The following is a 16,505-nucleotide window of genomic DNA, read 5'->3' on the forward strand; positions in this document are numbered from 1 at the left end:
GGGAGATCATACAAACTCCACTCGCTCACTCTGTAGAACAGGGGGAGATCACACAATCTCCACTCACTCACTCTGTAGAACAGGGGGAGATCATACAAACTCCACTCACTCACTCTGTAGAAGAGGGGGAGATCATACAAACTCCACTCACTCACTCTGTAGAACAGGGGGAGATCACACAAACTCCACTCGCTCACTCTGTAGAACAGGGGGAGATCATACAAACTCCACTCACTCACTCTGTAGAAGAGGGGGAGATCATACAAACTCCACTCACTCACTCTGTAGAACAGGGGGAGATCACACAAACTCCACTCGCTCACTCTGTAGAACAGGGGGAGATCATACAAACTCTACTCACTCACTCTGTAGAACAGGAGGAGATCACACAAACTCCACTCACTCACTCTGCAGAACAGGGGGAGATCACACAAACTCCACTCACTCACTCTGCAGAACAGGGGGAGATCACACAAACTCCACTCACTCACTAGAACAGGGGGAGATCATACAAACTCCACTCGCTCACTCTGTAGAACAGGGGGAGATCATACAAACTCCACTCACTCACTCTGTAGAACAGGGGGATATCATACACACTCCACTCACTCGCTTTGCAGAACAGGGGGAGATCATACAAACTCCATTCACTCTGTAGAACAGGGGGAGATCATACAAACTCCACTCACTCTGTAGAACAGGGGGAGATCATACTAACTCCACTCGCTCACTATGTAAAACAGGGGGAGATCACACAAACTCCACTCACTCGCTCTGTAGAACAGGGGGAGATCATACAAACTCCACTCACTCACTCTGTAGAACAGGGGGAGATCACACAAACTCCACTCGCTCACTCTGTGTACGAGTGAGTGAGTGGGTGAACGTGTGAGTGAGTGTACGTGGCAGTGAGTGTACGTGTGATTGAGTGAGTGAACGTGTGAATGAGTGTACGTGTGAGTGAGTGTACGAGTGAGTGAACGTGTGAATGAGTGTACGTGTGAGTGTAGGAGTGAGTGAGTGTACGTGTGAGTGAGTGTTAGTGAGTGAGTGAACGTGTGAGTGAGTGTACGTGTGAGTGAGTGTACGAGCGAGTGCACGTGTGAGTGAGTGAGTGTACGTGTGAGTGAGTGAACGTGTGAATGAGTGTACGTGTGAGTGAGTGAGTGTACGAGTGAGTGTACGTGTGAGTGAGTGTCAGTGAGTGAGTGAGTGTATGTGTGAGTGAATGTATGAGTGAGTAAGTGTACGTGTGAGTGAGTGTACGAGTGAGTGAGTGTACGTGTGAGTGAGTGTACGAGTGAGTGAGTGTACGTGTGAGTGAGTGTACGTGTGAATGAGTGTACGAGCGAGTGTACGTGTGAGTGAGTGAGTGTACGTGTGAGTGAGTGTACGTGTGAATGAGTGTACGAGTGAGTGTACGTGTGAGTGAGTGTACGTGTGAGTGAGTGTACGTGTGAGTGAGTGTACGTGTGAGTGAGTGAGTGTACGTGTGAGTGAGTGAGTGTACGAGTGAGTGAGTGTACGTGTGAGTGAGTGAGTGTACGTGTGAGTGAGTGTACGAGTGAGTGTGAGTGAGTGTGAGTGAGTGTACATGTGAGTGAGTGTACATGTGAGTGAGTGTCAGTGAGTGTACGAGTGAGTGAGTGAGTGTACGTGTGAATGAGTGTACGAGCGAGTGTACGTGTGAGTGAGTGAGTGAGTGTATGTGTGAGTGAGTGTACGAGTGAGTGTACGTGTGAGTGAGTGTACGAGTGAGTGAGTGTACGAGTGAGTGAGTGAGTGAGTGTACGTGTGAGTGAGTGTACGAGTGAGTGCACGTGTGAGTGAGTGAGTGTACGTGTGAGTGAGTGAGTGTACGTGTGAATGAGTGTACGAGTGAGTGAGTGAGTGAGTGTACGTGTGAGTGAGTGTACGTGTGAGTGAGTGTACGTGTGAGTGAGTGTACGTGTGAATGAGTGTACGAGTGAGTGAGTGAGTGTACGTGTGAGTGAGTGTACGTGTGAGTGCGTGTCAGTGAGTGTACGAGTGAGTGCGTGTCAGTGAGTGTACGTGTGAGTGAGTGAGTGTACGTGTCAGTGAGTGTACGTGTGAGTGAGTGAGTGTACGTGTGAGTGAGTGTACGTGTGAGTGAGTGTACGTGTGAGTGAGTGTCAGTGAGTGTACGTGTGAGTGAGTGTACGAGTGAGTGAGTGTACGAGTGAGTGAGTGTACGTGTGAGTGAGTGTACGTGTGAGTGAGTGTACGTGTGAGTGAGTGAGTGTACGAGTGAGTGAGTGTACGAGTGAGTGAGTGTACGTGAGTGCGTGTACGTGTGAGTGAGTGTGAGTGAGTGTACGTGTGAGTGAGTGTACGTGTGAGTGAGTGTACGAGTGAGTGTACGTGTGAGTGAGTGTCAGTGAGTGTGAGTGAGTGTACGTGTGAGTGAGTGTCAGTGAGTGTGAGTGAGTGTACGTGTGAGTGAGTGTCAGTGAGTGTGAGTGAGTGTACGTGTGAGTGAGTGTACGTGTGAGTGAGTGTACGTGTGAGTGAGTGTACGTGTGAGTGAGTGAGTGTACGTGTGAGTGAGTGTACGTGTGAGTGAGTGTACGTGTGAGTGAGTGTACGAGTGAGTGTACGTGTGAGTGAGTGAGTGTCAGTGAGTGAGTGTATGTGTGAGTGAGTGTACGTGTCAGTGAGTGTACGTGTGAGTGAGTGTCAGTGAGTGTCCGTGTGAGTGAGTGTACGTGTGAGTGAGTGTACGTTTCAGTGAGTGTCAGTGAGTGAGTGAGTGTATGTGTGAGTGAGTGTACGAGTGAGTGAGTGTATGTGTGAGTGAGTGTACGTGTGAGTGAGTGTACGTGTGAGTGAGTGTACGTGTGAGTGAGTGAGTGTACGTGTGAGTGAGTGTACGTGTGAGTGAGTGTACGTGTGAGTGAGTGTACGAGTGAGTGAGTGTACGAGCGAGTGTACGTGTGAGTGAGTGAGTGTACGTGTGAGTGAGTGTACGAGCGAGTGTACGTGTGAGTGAGTGTACGTGTGAGTGAGTGTAGGTGTGAGTGAGTGAGTGAGTGTCCGTGTGAGTGAGTGTACGTGTCAGTGAGTGTCAGTGAGTGAGTGAGTGTATGTGTGAGTGAATGTACGTGTGAGTGAGTGCGTGTCAGTGAGTGCGTACTCCATACCTGTTGGAGTGATTTGTTCTCCGCACGGAGCTGAGCAATCTGTTCAAGCTGCTCCTTCTGCATCCAGCAGCATCAAGGGCAGAGCCGGTACCAACATCACGGCATCAACATCACAACATCACGGCATCAACATCACAGCACCGACGTCACAACATCAACTCCGAGCCGGTATTAACATCACATCACAGCCAACATCAACATCACAGCCGACATCAACATCACGACATCAACATCACGACATCAACATCACAGCCGACATCAACATCACAGCGCCAACATCACAACCCGGCATCAACATCACGACATCAACATCACAGCCGACATCAACATCACAGCGCCAACATCACAACCGACATCAACATCACAGCGCCAACATCACAACCCGGCATCAACATCACGACATCAACATCACAGTGCCAACATCAACATCACAGCGCCAACATCACAGCCGACATCAACATCACAACATCACAGCCGACATCAACATCACAACATCACAGCCGACATCACAGCCGGCATCAACATCACAGCCGACATCAACAACACGACATCAACATCACAGCGCCAACATCACAGCCCGGCGTCAACATCAAGCGCAAAAGATTCCCCGTACTGCAAGCGCTGTCGGCGAGCAGGAGCGCCTGTGAAGGCTACCGGCACTGTGGCACACTAGGGGGGTGGGCCGGCCAGCACCACGCGCCTGCCCGGCCGCCTTTGTCTCCCCGGTGCCGATGTCTAAACACGTCGCAACAGGTGCTCATTTGAGGCCGAGTCGACCCAGGGGAGGCCCAGCGAGAACCGATTCGGAAAATCGTCACCGGCTTTGTTGGCGGCCGTGAGCGGGAAGCGGAGTCTCGGCTCGCCGGGGTTTGGGAGCGCTAACCGCGGCGCCACCGCTCCCCCGCGTCACACAAAGCGACACACACACACACACACAGCTGAGAGGGCGGATGAGTAGTGAGGGTCGGTGAGAGGGCGAGTCGGTGAGCGAGTCGGTGAGCGAGCGAGTCGGTGATAGAGCGAGTTGGTGAGAGGGCGAGTCGGTGAGAGGGCGAGTTGGTGAGAGGGTCGGTGAGAGAGTCGGTGAGAGAGCGAGTCGGTGAGAGAGCGAGTCGGTGAGCGAGTCGGTGAGTGAGCGAGTCGGTGAGAGAGCGAGTCGGTGAGCGGGGCGAGTCGGTGAGAGGGGCGAGTCGGTGAGAGGGCGAGTCGGTGAGGGGGCGAGTCAGTGAGAGAGCGAGTCGGTGAGAGAGTGAGTCAGTGAGAGAGTGAGTCAGTGAGAGAGTGAGTCAGTGAGAGGGTGAGCGAGTCGGTGAGCGAGCGAGTCGGTGATAGAGCGAGTTGGTGAGAGGGCGAGTTGGTGAGAGGGTCGGTGAGAGAGTCGGTGAGAGAGCGAGTCGGTGAGAGGGCGAGTCGGTGAGAGGGCGAGTTGGTGAGAGGGTCGGTGAGAGAGTCGGTGAGAGGGCGAGTCGGTGAGAGGGCGAGTTGGTGAGCGAGTCGGTGAGCGAGCGAGTCGGTGATAGAGCGAGTTGGTGAGAGGGCGAGTCGGTGAGAGGGCGAGTTGGTGAGAGGGTCGGTGAGAGAGTCGGTGAGAGAGCGAGTCGGTGAGTGGGCGAGTCGGTGAGAGGGCGAGTCGGTGAGAGGGCGAGTTGGTGAGAGGGTCGGTGAGAGAGTCGGTGAGAGGGCGAGTCGGTGAGGGAGCGAGTTGGTGAGAGGGCGAGTTGGTGAGAGGGTCGGTGAGAGAGTCGGTGAGAGAGCGAGTCGGTGAGAGAGCGAGTTGGTGAGAGGGCGAGTCGGTGAGAGGGCGAGTTGGTGAGTGGGTCGGTGAGAGGGTCGGTGAGAGAGCGAGTCGGTGAGAGAGCGAGTCGGTGAGAGGGCAAGTCGGTGAGAGGGCGAGTCGGTGAGAGGGCGAGTCAGTGAGAGAGCGAGTCGGTGAGGGAGTGAGTCAGTGAGAGAGTGAGTCAGTGAGAGAGTGAGTCAGTGAGGGAGTGAGTCAGTGAGAGGGTGAGCGAGTCGGTGAGCGAGCGAGTCGGTGATAGAGCGAGTTGGTGAGAGGGCGAGTCGGTGAGAGGGCGAGTTGGTGAGAGGGTCGGTGAGAGAGTCGGTGAGAGTGCGAGTCGGTGAGAGAGCGAGTCGGTGAACGAGTCGGTGAGTGAGCGAGTCGGTGAGAGAGCGAGTCGGTGAGAGGGCGAGTCGGTGAGAGGGCGAGTCAGTGAGAGAGCGAGTCGGTGAGAGAGTGAGTCGGTGAGAGAGTGAGTCAGTGAGAGAGTGAGTCAGTGAGAGAGTGAGTCAGTGAGAGAGTGAGTCAGTGAGAGGGTGAGCGAGTCGGTGAGAGAGTGAGTCGGTGATAGAGCGAGTTGGTGAGCGAGCGAGTCGGTGAGAGAGCGAGTCGGTGATAGAGCGAGTCGGTGAGCGAGCGAGTCGGTGAGAGAGTGAGTCGGTGAGAGAGCGAGTCGGTGAGAGAGCGAGTCGGTGATAGAGTGAGTTGGTGAGCGAGCGAGTCGGTGAGAGAGTCGGTGAGAGAGTGAGTCGGTGATAGAGTGAGTTGGTGAGAGGGCGAGTCGGCGATAGAGCGAGTCGGTGATAGAGCGAGTCGGTGATAGAGTGAGTTGGTGAGCGAGCGAGTCGGTGATAGAGTCGGTGAGAGAGTGAGTCGGTGATAGAGCGAGTTGGTGAGCGAGCGAGTCGGTGATAGAGCAAGTCGGTGATAGAGTGAGTTGGTGAGCGAGCGAGTCGGTGAGAGAGCGAGTCGGTGAGAGAGCGAGTCGGTGAGAGAGCGAGTCGGTGATAGAGCGAGTCGGTGATAGAGTGAGTTGGTGAGCGAGTCGGTGAGAAAGCGAGCGAGTCGGTGAGCGAGTCGGTGAGAGAGCGAGTCGGTGAGTGAGCGAGTCGGTGATCGAGCGAGTTGGTGAGTGAGCGAGTCGGTGATCGAGCGAGTCGGTGAGCGAGTCGGTGAGCGAGCGAGTCGGTGAGCGAGTCGGTGAGAGAGTCGGTGAGAGGGCGAGTCGGTGAGAGGGCGAGTCGGTGAGAGGGCGAGTTGGTGAGCGAGTCGGTGAGCGAGCGAGTCGGTGATAGAGCGAGTTGGTGAGAGGGCGAGTCGGTGAGAGGGCGAGTTGGTGAGAGGGTCGGTGAGAGAGTCGGTGAGAGAGCGAGTCGGTGAGAGGGCGAGTCGGTGAGAGGGCGAGTCGGTGAGAGGGCGAGTCGGTGAGAGGGCGAGTTGGTGAGAGGGTCGGTGAGAGAGTCGGTGAGAGAGCGAGTCGGTGAGGGAGCGAGTTGGTGAGAGGGCGAGTTGGTGAGAGGGTCGGTGAGAGCGTCGGTGAGAGAGCGAGTCGGTGAGAGGGCGAGTCGGTGAGAGGGCGAGTTGGTGAGTGGGTCGGTGAGAGGGTCGGTGAGAGAGCGAGTCGGTGAGAGAGCGAGTCGGTGAGAGGGCGAGTCGGTGAGAGGGCGAGTCGGTGAGAGGGCGAGTCAGTGAGAGGGCGAGTCGGTGAGGGAGTGAGTCAGTGAGAGAGTGAGTCAGTGAGAGAGTGAGTCAGTGAGGGAGTGAGTCAGTGAGAGGGTGAGCGAGTCGGTGAGCGAGCGAGTCGGTGATAGAGCGAGTTGGTGAGAGGGCGAGTCGGTGAGAGAGCGAGTCGGTGATAGAGCGAGTCGGTGAGAGGGTCGGTGAGAGAGTCGGTGAGAGTGCGAGTCGGTGAGAGAGCGAGTCGGTGAACGAGTCGGTGAGTGAGCGAGTCGGTGAGAGAGCGAGTCGGTGAGAGGGCGAGTCGGTGAGAGGGCGAGTCAGTGAGAGAGCGAGTCGGTGAGAGAGTGAGTCGGTGAGAGAGTGAGTCAGTGAGAGTGAGTCAGTGAGAGAGTGAGTCAGTGAGAGAGTGAGTCAGTGAGAGGGTGAGCGAGTCGGTGAGAGAGTGAGTCGGTGATAGAGCGAGTTGGTGAGCGAGCGAGTCGGTGAGAGAGCGAGTCGGTGATAGAGCGAGTCGGTGAGCGAGCGAGTCGGTGAGAGAGTGAGTCGGTGAGAGAGCGAGTCGGTGAGAGAGCGAGTCGGTGATAGAGTGAGTTGGTGAGCGAGCGAGTCGGTGAGAGAGTCGGTGAGAGAGTGAGTCGGTGATAGAGCGAGTTGGTGAGAGGGCGAGTCGGCGATAGAGCGAGTCGGTGATAGAGCGAGTCGGTGATAGAGTGAGTTGGTGAGCGAGCGAGTCGGTGAGAGAGTCGGTGAGAGAGCGAGTCGGTGAGAGAGCGAGTCGGTGAGAGGGCGAGTCGGTGAGAGGGCGAGTTGGTGAGTGGGTCGGTGAGAGGGTCGGTGAGAGAGCGAGTCGGTGAGAGAGCGAGTCGGTGAGAGGGCAAGTCGGTGAGAGGGCGAGTCGGTGAGAGGGCGAGTCAGTGAGAGAGCGAGTCGGTGAGGGAGTGAGTCAGTGAGATAGTGAGTCAGTGAGAGAGTGAGTCAGTGAGGGAGTGAGTCAGTGAGAGGGTGAGCGAGTCGGTGAGCGAGCGAGTCGGTGATAGAGCGAGTTGGTGAGAGGGCGAGTCGGTGAGAGGGCGAGTTGGTGAGAGGGTCGGTGAGAGAGTCGGTGAGAGTGCGAGTCGGTGAGAGAGCGAGTCGGTGAACGAGTCGGTGAGTGAGCGAGTCGGTGAGAGAGCGAGTCGGTGAGAGGGCGAGTCGGTGAGAGGGCGAGTCAGTGAGAGAGCGAGTCGGTGAGAGAGTGAGTCGGTGAGAGAGTGAGTCAGTGAGAGAGTGAGTCAGTGAGAGAGTGAGTCAGTGAGAGAGTGAGTCAGTGAGAGGGTGAGCGAGTCGGTGAGAGAGTGAGTCGGTGATAGAGCGAGTTGGTGAGCGAGCGAGTCGGTGAGAGAGCGAGTCGGTGATAGAGCGAGTCGGTGAGCGAGCGAGTCGGTGAGAGAGTGAGTCGGTGAGAGAGCGAGTCGGTGAGAGAGCGAGTCGGTGATAGAGTGAGTTGGTGAGCGAGCGAGTCGGTGAGAGAGTCGGTGAGAGAGTGAGTCGGTGATAGAGCGAGTTGGTGAGAGGGCGAGTCGGCGATAGAGCGAGTCGGTGATAGAGCGAGTCGGTGATAGAGTGAGTTGGTGAGCGAGCGAGTCGGTGATAGAGTCGGTGAGAGAGTGAGTCGGTGATAGAGCGAGTTGGTGAGCGAGCGAGTCGGTGATAGAGCAAGTCGGTGATAGAGTGAGTTGGTGAGCGAGCGAGTCGGTGAGAGAGCGAGTCGGTGAGAGAGCGAGTCGGTGAGAGAGCGAGTCGGTGATAGAGCGAGTCGGTGATAGAGTGAGTTGGTGAGCGAGTCGGTGAGAAAGCGAGCGAGTCGGTGAGCGAGTCGGTGAGAGAGCGAGTCGGTGAGTGAGCGAGTCGGTGATCGAGCGAGTTGGTGAGTGAGCGAGTCGGTGATCGAGCGAGTCGGTGAGCGAGTCGGTGAGCGAGCGAGTCGGTGAGCGAGTCGGTGAGAGAGTCGGTGAGAGGGCGAGTCGGTGAGAGGGCGAGTCGGTGAGAGGGCGAGTTGGTGAGCGAGTCGGTGAGCGAGCGAGTCGGTGATAGAGCGAGTTGGTGAGAGGGCGAGTCGGTGAGAGGGCGAGTTGGTGAGAGGGTCGGTGAGAGAGTCGGTGAGAGAGCGAGTCGGTGAGAGGGCGAGTCGGTGAGAGGGCGAGTCGGTGAGAGGGCGAGTCGGTGAGAGGGCGAGTTGGTGAGAGGGTCGGTGAGAGAGTCGGTGAGAGAGCGAGTCGGTGAGGGAGCGAGTTGGTGAGAGGGCGAGTTGGTGAGAGGGTCGGTGAGAGCGTCGGTGAGAGAGCGAGTCGGTGAGAGGGCGAGTCGGTGAGAGGGCGAGTTGGTGAGTGGGTCGGTGAGAGGGTCGGTGAGAGAGCGAGTCGGTGAGAGAGCGAGTCGGTGAGAGGGCGAGTCGGTGAGAGGGCGAGTCGGTGAGAGGGCGAGTCAGTGAGAGGGCGAGTCGGTGAGGGAGTGAGTCAGTGAGAGAGTGAGTCAGTGAGAGAGTGAGTCAGTGAGGGAGTGAGTCAGTGAGAGGGTGAGCGAGTCGGTGAGCGAGCGAGTCGGTGATAGAGCGAGTTGGTGAGAGGGCGAGTCGGTGAGAGAGCGAGTCGGTGATAGAGCGAGTCGGTGAGAGGGTCGGTGAGAGAGTCGGTGAGAGTGCGAGTCGGTGAGAGAGCGAGTCGGTGAACGAGTCGGTGAGTGAGCGAGTCGGTGAGAGAGCGAGTCGGTGAGAGGGCGAGTCGGTGAGAGGGCGAGTCAGTGAGAGAGCGAGTCGGTGAGAGAGTGAGTCGGTGAGAGAGTGAGTCAGTGAGAGTGAGTCAGTGAGAGAGTGAGTCAGTGAGAGAGTGAGTCAGTGAGAGGGTGAGCGAGTCGGTGAGAGAGTGAGTCGGTGATAGAGCGAGTTGGTGAGCGAGCGAGTCGGTGAGAGAGCGAGTCGGTGATAGAGCGAGTCGGTGAGCGAGCGAGTCGGTGAGAGAGTGAGTCGGTGAGAGAGCGAGTCGGTGAGAGAGCGAGTCGGTGATAGAGTGAGTTGGTGAGCGAGCGAGTCGGTGAGAGAGTCGGTGAGAGAGTGAGTCGGTGATAGAGCGAGTTGGTGAGAGGGCGAGTCGGCGATAGAGCGAGTCGGTGATAGAGCGAGTCGGTGATAGAGTGAGTTGGTGAGCGAGCGAGTCGGTGATAGAGTCGGTGAGAGAGTGAGTCGGTGATAGAGCGAGTTGGTGAGCGAGCGAGTCGGTGATAGAGCAAGTCGGTGATAGAGTGAGTTGGTGAGCGAGCGAGTCGGTGAGCGAGCGAGTCGGTGAGAGAGCGAGTCGGTGATAGAGCGAGTCGGTGAGAGAGCGAGTCGGTGATAGAGCGAGTCGGTGATAGAGTGAGTTGGTGAGCGAGTCGGTGAGAAAGCGAGCGAGTCGGTGAGCGAGTCGGTGAGAGAGCGAGTCGGTGAGTGAGCGAGTCGGTGATCGAGCGAGTTGGTGAGTGAGCGAGTCGGTGATCGAGCGAGTCGGTGAGCGAGTCGGTGAGCGAGCGAGTCGGTGAGCGAGTCGGTGAGAGAGTCGGTGAGAGGGCGAGTCGGTGAGAGGGCGAGTCGGTGAGAGGGCGAGTTGGTGAGCGAGTCGGTGAGCGAGCGAGTCGGTGATAGAGCGAGTTGGTGAGAGGGCGAGTCGGTGAGAGAGCGAGTCGGTGAGAGGGCGAGTCGGTGAGAGGGCGAGTCGGTGAGAGGGCGAGTTGGTGAGAGGGTCGGTGAGAGAGTCGGTGAGAGAGCGAGTCGGTGAGAGGGCGAGTCGGTGAGAGGGCGAGTTGGTGAGCGAGTCGGTGAGCGAGCGAGTCGGTGATAGAGCGAGTTGGTGAGAGGGCGAGTCGGTGAGAGGGCGAGTTGGTGAGCGAGTCGGTGAGCGAGCGAGTCGGTGATAGAGCGAGTTGGTGAGAGGGCGAGTCGGTGAGAGAGCGAGTCGGTGAGAGGGCGAGTCGGTGAGGGGGCGAGTCGGTGAGAGGGCGAGTCGGTGAGCGAGTCGGTGAGAGAGTCGGTGAGAGGGCGAGTCGGTGAGAGGGCGAGTCGGTGAGAGGGCGAGTTGGTGAGCGAGTCGGTGAGCGAGCGAGTCGGTGATAGAGCGAGTTGGTGAGAGGGCGAGTCGGTGAGAGAGCGAGTCGGTGAGAGGGCGAGTCGGTGAGAGGGCGAGTCGGTGAGAGGGCGAGTTGGTGAGAGGGTCGGTGAGAGAGTCGGTGAGAGCGCGAGTCGGTGAGAGGGCGAGTTGGTGAGAGGGTCGGTGAGAGAGTCGGTGAGAGAGCGAGTCGGTGAGAGGGCGAGTCGGTGAGAGGGCGAGTTGGTGAGTGGGTCGGTGAGAGGGTCGGTGAGAGAGCGAGTCGGTGAGAGAGCGAGTCGGTGAGAGGGCGAGTCGGTGAGAGGGCGAGTCGGTGAGAGGGCGAGTCAGTGAGAGAGCGAGTCGGTGAGAGAGTGAGTCAGTGAGAGAGTGAGTCAGTGAGAGAGTGAGTCAGTGAGGGAGTGAGTCAGTGAGAGGGTGAGCGAGTCGGTGAGCGAGCGAGTCGGTGATAGAGCGAGTTGGTGAGAGGGCGAGTCGGTGAGAGGGCGAGTTGGTGAGAGGGTCGGTGAGAGAGTCGGTGAGCGTGCGAGTCGGTGAGAGAGCGAGTCGGTGAGCGAGTCGGTGAGTGAGCGAGTCGGTGAGAGAGCGAGTCGGTGAGAGGTCGAGTCGGTGAGAGGGCGAGTCAGTGAGAGAGCGAGTCGGTGAGAGAGTGAGTCGGTGAGAGAGTGAGTCAGTGAGAGAGTGAGTCAGTGAGAGAGTGAGTCAGTGAGAGAGTGAGTCAGTGAGAGGGTGAGCGAGTCGGTGAGAGAGTGAGTCGGTGATAGAGCGAGTTGGTGAGCGAGCGAGTCGGTGAGAGAGCGAGTCGGTGATAGAGCGAGTCGGTGAGCGAGCGAGTCGGTGAGAGAGTGAGTCGGTGAGAGAGCGAGTCGGTGAGAGAGCGAGTCGGTGATAGAGTGAGTTGGTGAGCGAGCGAGTCGGTGAGAGAGTCGGTGAGAGAGTGAGTCGGTGATAGAGCGAGTTGGTGAGAGGGCGAGTCGGCGATAGAGCGAGTCGGTGATAGAGCGAGTCGGTGATAGAGTGAGTTGGTGAGCGAGCGAGTCGGTGATAGAGTCGGTGAGAGAGTGAGTCGGTGATAGAGCGAGTTGGTGAGCGAGCGAGTCGGTGATAGAGCAAGTCGGTGATAGAGTGAGTTGGTGAGCGAGCGAGTCGGTGAGAGAGCGAGTCGGTGATAGAGCGAGTCGGTGAGAGAGCGAGTCGGTGATAGAGCGAGTCGGTGATAGAGTGAGTTGGTGAGCGAGTCGGTGAGAAAGCGAGCGAGTCGGTGAGCGAGTCGGTGAGAGAGCGAGTCGGTGAGCGAGTTGGTGAGTGAGCGAGTCGGTGAGTGAGCGAGTCGGTGATCGAGCGAGTTGGTGAGTGAGCGAGTCGGTGATCGAGCGAGTCGGTGAGCGAGTCGGTGAGCGAGCGAGTCGGTGAGCGAGTCGGTGAGCGAGCGAGTCGGTGAGCGAGTTGGTGAGCGAGCGAGTCGGTGAGAGAGTTGGTGAGCGAGCGAGTTGGTGAGCGAGTTGGTGAGCGAGTCGGTGAGCGAGCGAGTCGGTGAGCGAATCGGTGAGCGAGCGAGTCGGTGAGCGAACGAGTTGGTGAGCGAGCGAGTCGGTGAGTGAGCGAGTCGGTGAGTGAGCGAGTCGGTGAGTGAGGGAGTCGGTGAGTGAGCGAGTCGGTGAGAGAGTGAGCGAGTCGGTGAGAGAGCGAGTCGGTGAGTGAGCGAGTCGGTGATTGAGCGAGTTGGTGAGCGAGTCGGTGAGCGAGCGAGTCGGTGAGCAAGTTGGTGAGCGAGTTGGTGAGCGAGTTGGTGAGCGAGTTGGTGAGCGAGTCGGTGAGCGAGCGAGTCGGTGAGAGAGCGAGCGAGTCGGTGAGTGACCGAGTTGGTGAGCGAGTTGGTGAGCGAGTCGGTGAGCGACCGAGTTGGTGAGCGAGTTGGTGAGCGAGTCGGTGAGCGAGCGAGTTGGTGAGCGAGTTGGTGAGCGAGTCGGTGAGCGAGTTGGTGAGCGAGCGAGTTGGTGAGCGAGTTGGTGAGCGAGTTGGTGAGCGAGCGAGTTGGTGAGCGAATCGGTGAGCGAGCGAGTTGGTGAGCGAACGAGTTGGTGAGCGAGTTGGTGAGCGAGTTGGTGAGCGAGTTGGTGAACGAGTCGGTGAGCGAGCGAGTAGGTGAGCGAGCGAGTTGGTGAGCGAGTTGGTGAGCGAGTCGGTGAGCGAGCGAGTTGGTGAGCGAGTTGGTGAGCGAGCGAGTTGGTGAGCGAGTCGGTGAGCGAGCGAGTCGGTGAGCGAGTTGGTGAGCGAGTCGGTGAGAGAGCGAGTCGGTGAGCGAGCTGGTGAGCGAGTTGGTGAGCGAGCTGGTGAGCGAGTTGGTGAGCGAACGAGTCGGTGAGAGAGCGAGTCGGTGAGCGAGCTGGTGAGCGAGTTGGTGAGCGAGCTGGTGAGCGAGTTGGTGAGCGAGCGAGTCGGTGAGGGAGCGAGTCGGTGAGCGAGCGAGTTGGTGAGCGAGTCGGTGAGAGAGCGAGTCGGTGAGCGAGTTGGTGAGCGAGTTGGTGAGCGAGTTGGTGAGCGAGCGAGTTGGTGAGCGAGTTGATGAGAGAGCGAGTCGGTGAGAGAGCGAGTCGGTGAGCGAGCGAGTCGGTGATAGAGCGAGTTGGTGAGAGGGCGAGTCGGTGAGAGGGCGAGTTGGTGAGAGGGTCGGTGAGAGAGTCGGTGAGAGTGCGAGTCGGTGAGAGAGCGAGTCGGTGAGCGAGTCGGTGAGTGAGCGAGTGGGTGAGAGAGCGAGTCGGTGAGAGGGCGAGTCGGTGAGAGGGCGAGTCAGTGAGAGAGCGAGTCGGTGAGAGAGCGAGTCGGTGAGAGAGTGAGTCAGTGAGAGAGTGAGTCAGTGAGAGGGTGAGTCAGTGAGAGAGTGAGTCAGTGAGAGGGTGAGCGAGTCGGTGAGAGAGTGAGTCGGTGATAGAGCGAGTTGGTGAGCGAGCAAGTCGGTGAGAGAGCGAGTCGGTGATAGAGCGAGTCGGTGAGCGAGCGAGTCGGTGAGAGAGTGAGTCGGTGAGAGAGCGAGTCGGTGAGAGAGCGAGTCGGTGATAGAGTGAGTTGGTGAGCGAGCGAGTCGGTGATCGAGCGAGTCGGTGAGCGAGTCGGTGAGCGAGCGAGTCGGTGAGCGAGTCGGTGAGAGAGTCGGTGAGAGGGCGAGTCGGTGAGAGGGCGAGTCGGTGAGAGGGCGAGTTGGTGAGCGAGTCGGTGAGCGAGCGAGTCGGTGATAGAGCGAGTTGGTGAGAGGGCGAGTCGGTGAGAGAGCGAGTCGGTGAGAGGGCGAGTCGGTGAGAGGGCGAGTCGGTGAGAGGGCGAGTTGGTGAGAGGGTCGGTGAGAGAGTCGGTGAGAGAGCGAGTCGGTGAGGGAGCGAGTTGGTGAGAGGGCGAGTTGGTGAGAGGGTCGGTGAGAGAGTCGGTGAGAGAGCGAGTCGGTGAGAGGGCGAGTTGGTGAGTGGGTCGGTGAGAGGGTCGGTGAGAGAGCGAGTCGGTGAGAGAGCGAGTCGGTGAGAGGGCGAGTCGGTGAGAGGGCGAGTCGGTGAGAGGGCGAGTCAGTGAGAGAGCGAGTCGGTGAGAGAGTGAGTCAGTGAGAGAGTGAGTCAGTGAGAGAGTGAGTCAGTGAGGGAGTGAGTCAGTGAGAGGGTGAGCGAGTCGGTGAGCGAGCGAGTCGGTGATAGAGCGAGTTGGTGAGAGGGCGAGTCGGTGAGAGGGCGAGTTGGTGAGAGGGTCGGTGAGAGAGTCGGTGAGCGTGCGAGTCGGTGAGAGAGCGAGTCGGTGAGCGAGTCGGTGAGTGAGCGAGTCGGTGAGAGAGCGAGTCGGTGAGAGGTCGAGTCGGTGAGAGGGCGAGTCAGTGAGAGAGTGAGTCGGTGAGAGAGTGAGTCAGTGAGAGAGTGAGTCAGTGAGAGAGTGAGTCAGTGAGAGAGTGAGTCAGTGAGAGGGTGAGCGAGTCGGTGAGAGAGTGAGTCGGTGATAGAGCGAGTTGGTGAGCGAGCGAGTCGGTGAGAGAGCGAGTCGGTGATAGAGCGAGTCGGTGAGCGAGCGAGTCGGTGAGAGAGTGAGTCGGTGAGAGAGCGAGTCGGTGAGAGAGCGAGTCGGTGATAGAGTGAGTTGGTGAGCGAGCGAGTCGGTGAGAGAGTCGGTGAGAGAGTGAGTCGGTGATAGAGCGAGTTGGTGAGAGGGCGAGTCGGCGATAGAGCGAGTCGGTGATAGAGCGAGTCGGTGATAGAGTGAGTTGGTGAGCGAGCGAGTCGGTGATAGAGTCGGTGAGAGAGTGAGTCGGTGATAGAGCGAGTTGGTGAGCGAGCGAGTCGGTGATAGAGCAAGTCGGTGATAGAGTGAGTTGGTGAGCGAGCGAGTCGGTGAGAGAGCGAGTCGGTGATAGAGCGAGTCGGTGAGCGAGCGAGTCGGTGATAGAGCGAGTCGGTGATAGAGTGAGTTGGTGAGCGAGTCGGTGAGAAAGCGAGCGAGTCGGTGAGCGAGTCGGTGAGAGAGCGAGTCGGTGAGCGAGTTGGTGAGTGAGCGAGTCGGTGAGTGAGCGAGTCGGTGATCGAGCGAGTTGGTGAGTGAGCGAGTCGGTGATCGAGCGAGTCGGTGAGCGAGTCGGTGAGCGAGCGAGTCGGTGAGCGAGTCGGTGAGCGAGCGAGTCGGTGAGCGAGTTGGTGAGCGAGCGAGTCGGTGAGAGAGTTGGTGAGCGAGCGAGTTGGTGAGCGAGTTGGTGAGCGAGTCGGTGAGCGAGCGAGTCGGTGAGCGAATCGGTGAGCGAGCGAGTCGGTGAGCGAACGAGTTGGTGAGCGAGCGAGTCGGTGAGTGAGCGAGTCGGTGAGTGAGCGAGTCGGTGAGTGAGGGAGTCGGTGAGTGAGCGAGTCGGTGAGAGAGTGAGCGAGTCGGTGAGAGAGCGAGTCGGTGAGTGAGCGAGTCGGTGATTGAGCGAGTTGGTGAGCGAGTCGGTGAGCGAGCGAGTCGGTGAGCAAGTTGGTGAGCGAGTTGGTGAGCGAGTTGGTGAGCGAGTTGGTGAGCGAGTCGGTGAGCGAGCGAGTCGGTGAGAGTGCGAGCGAGTCGGTGAGCGACCGAGTTGGTGAGCGAGTTGGTGAGCGAGTCGGTGAGCGACCGAGTTGGTGAGCGAGTTGGTGAGCGAGTCGGTGAGCGAGCGAGTTGGTGAGCGAGTTGGTGAGCGAGTCGGTGAGCGAGTTGGTGAGCGAGCGAGTTGGTGAGCGAGTTGGTGAGCGAGTTGGTGAGCGAGCGAGTTGGTGAGCGAATCGGTGAGCGAGCGAGTTGGTGAGCGAACGAGTTGGTGAGCGAACGAGTTGGTGAGCGAGTTGGTGAGCGAGTTGGTGAACGAGTCGGTGAGCGAGCGAGTAGGTGAGCGAGCGAGTTGGTGAGCGAGTTGGTGAGCGAGTCGGTGAGCGAGCGAGTTGGTGAGCGAGTTGGTGAGCGAGCGAGTTGGTGAGCGAGTCGGTGAGCGAGCGAGTCGGTGAGCGAGTTGGTGAGCGAGTCGGTGAGAGAGCGAGTCGGTGAGCGAGCTGGTGAGCGAGTTGGTGAGCGAGCTGGTGAGCGAGTTGGTGAGCGAACGAGTCGGTGAGAGAGCGAGTCGGTGAGCGAGCTGGTGAGCGAGTTGGTGAGCGAGCTGGTGAGCGAGTTGGTGAGCGAGCGAGTCGGTGAGGGAGCGAGTCGGTGAGCGAGCGAGTTGGTGAGCGAGTCGGTGAGAGAGCGAGTCGGTGAGCGAGTTGGTGAGCGAGTTGGTGAGCGAGTTGGTGAGCGAGCGAGTTGGTG

At 58.7% G+C, this 16,505-nt stretch overlaps 1 protein-coding gene across 2 annotated transcripts in view; it reads right to left on the reverse strand.

Annotated features, from left to right (window-relative positions):
- LOC116938028 (chromosome-associated kinesin KIF4A-like) overlaps positions 1-16,505 on the reverse strand; it is a 92,973-nt gene that overhangs the window by 12,532 nt on the left and 63,936 nt on the right. For both annotated transcript variants that reach the window (XM_076056590.1, XM_076056591.1), the window contains one exon: positions 3,162-3,218. In XM_076056590.1, the coding sequence (XP_075912705.1) occupies positions 3,162-3,218 (57 nt within the window). The remainder of the gene's footprint in view (positions 1-3,161; positions 3,219-16,505) is intronic.

The sequence above is a fragment of the Petromyzon marinus genome, chromosome 76 (genome assembly GCF_048934315.1).
Source record: "Petromyzon marinus isolate PM22_M1 ecotype Great Lakes invasive population chromosome 76, UKy_Petmar_22M1.pri1.0, whole genome shotgun sequence".
Lineage (NCBI taxonomy): Eukaryota > Metazoa > Chordata > Hyperoartia > Petromyzontiformes > Petromyzontidae > Petromyzon > Petromyzon marinus.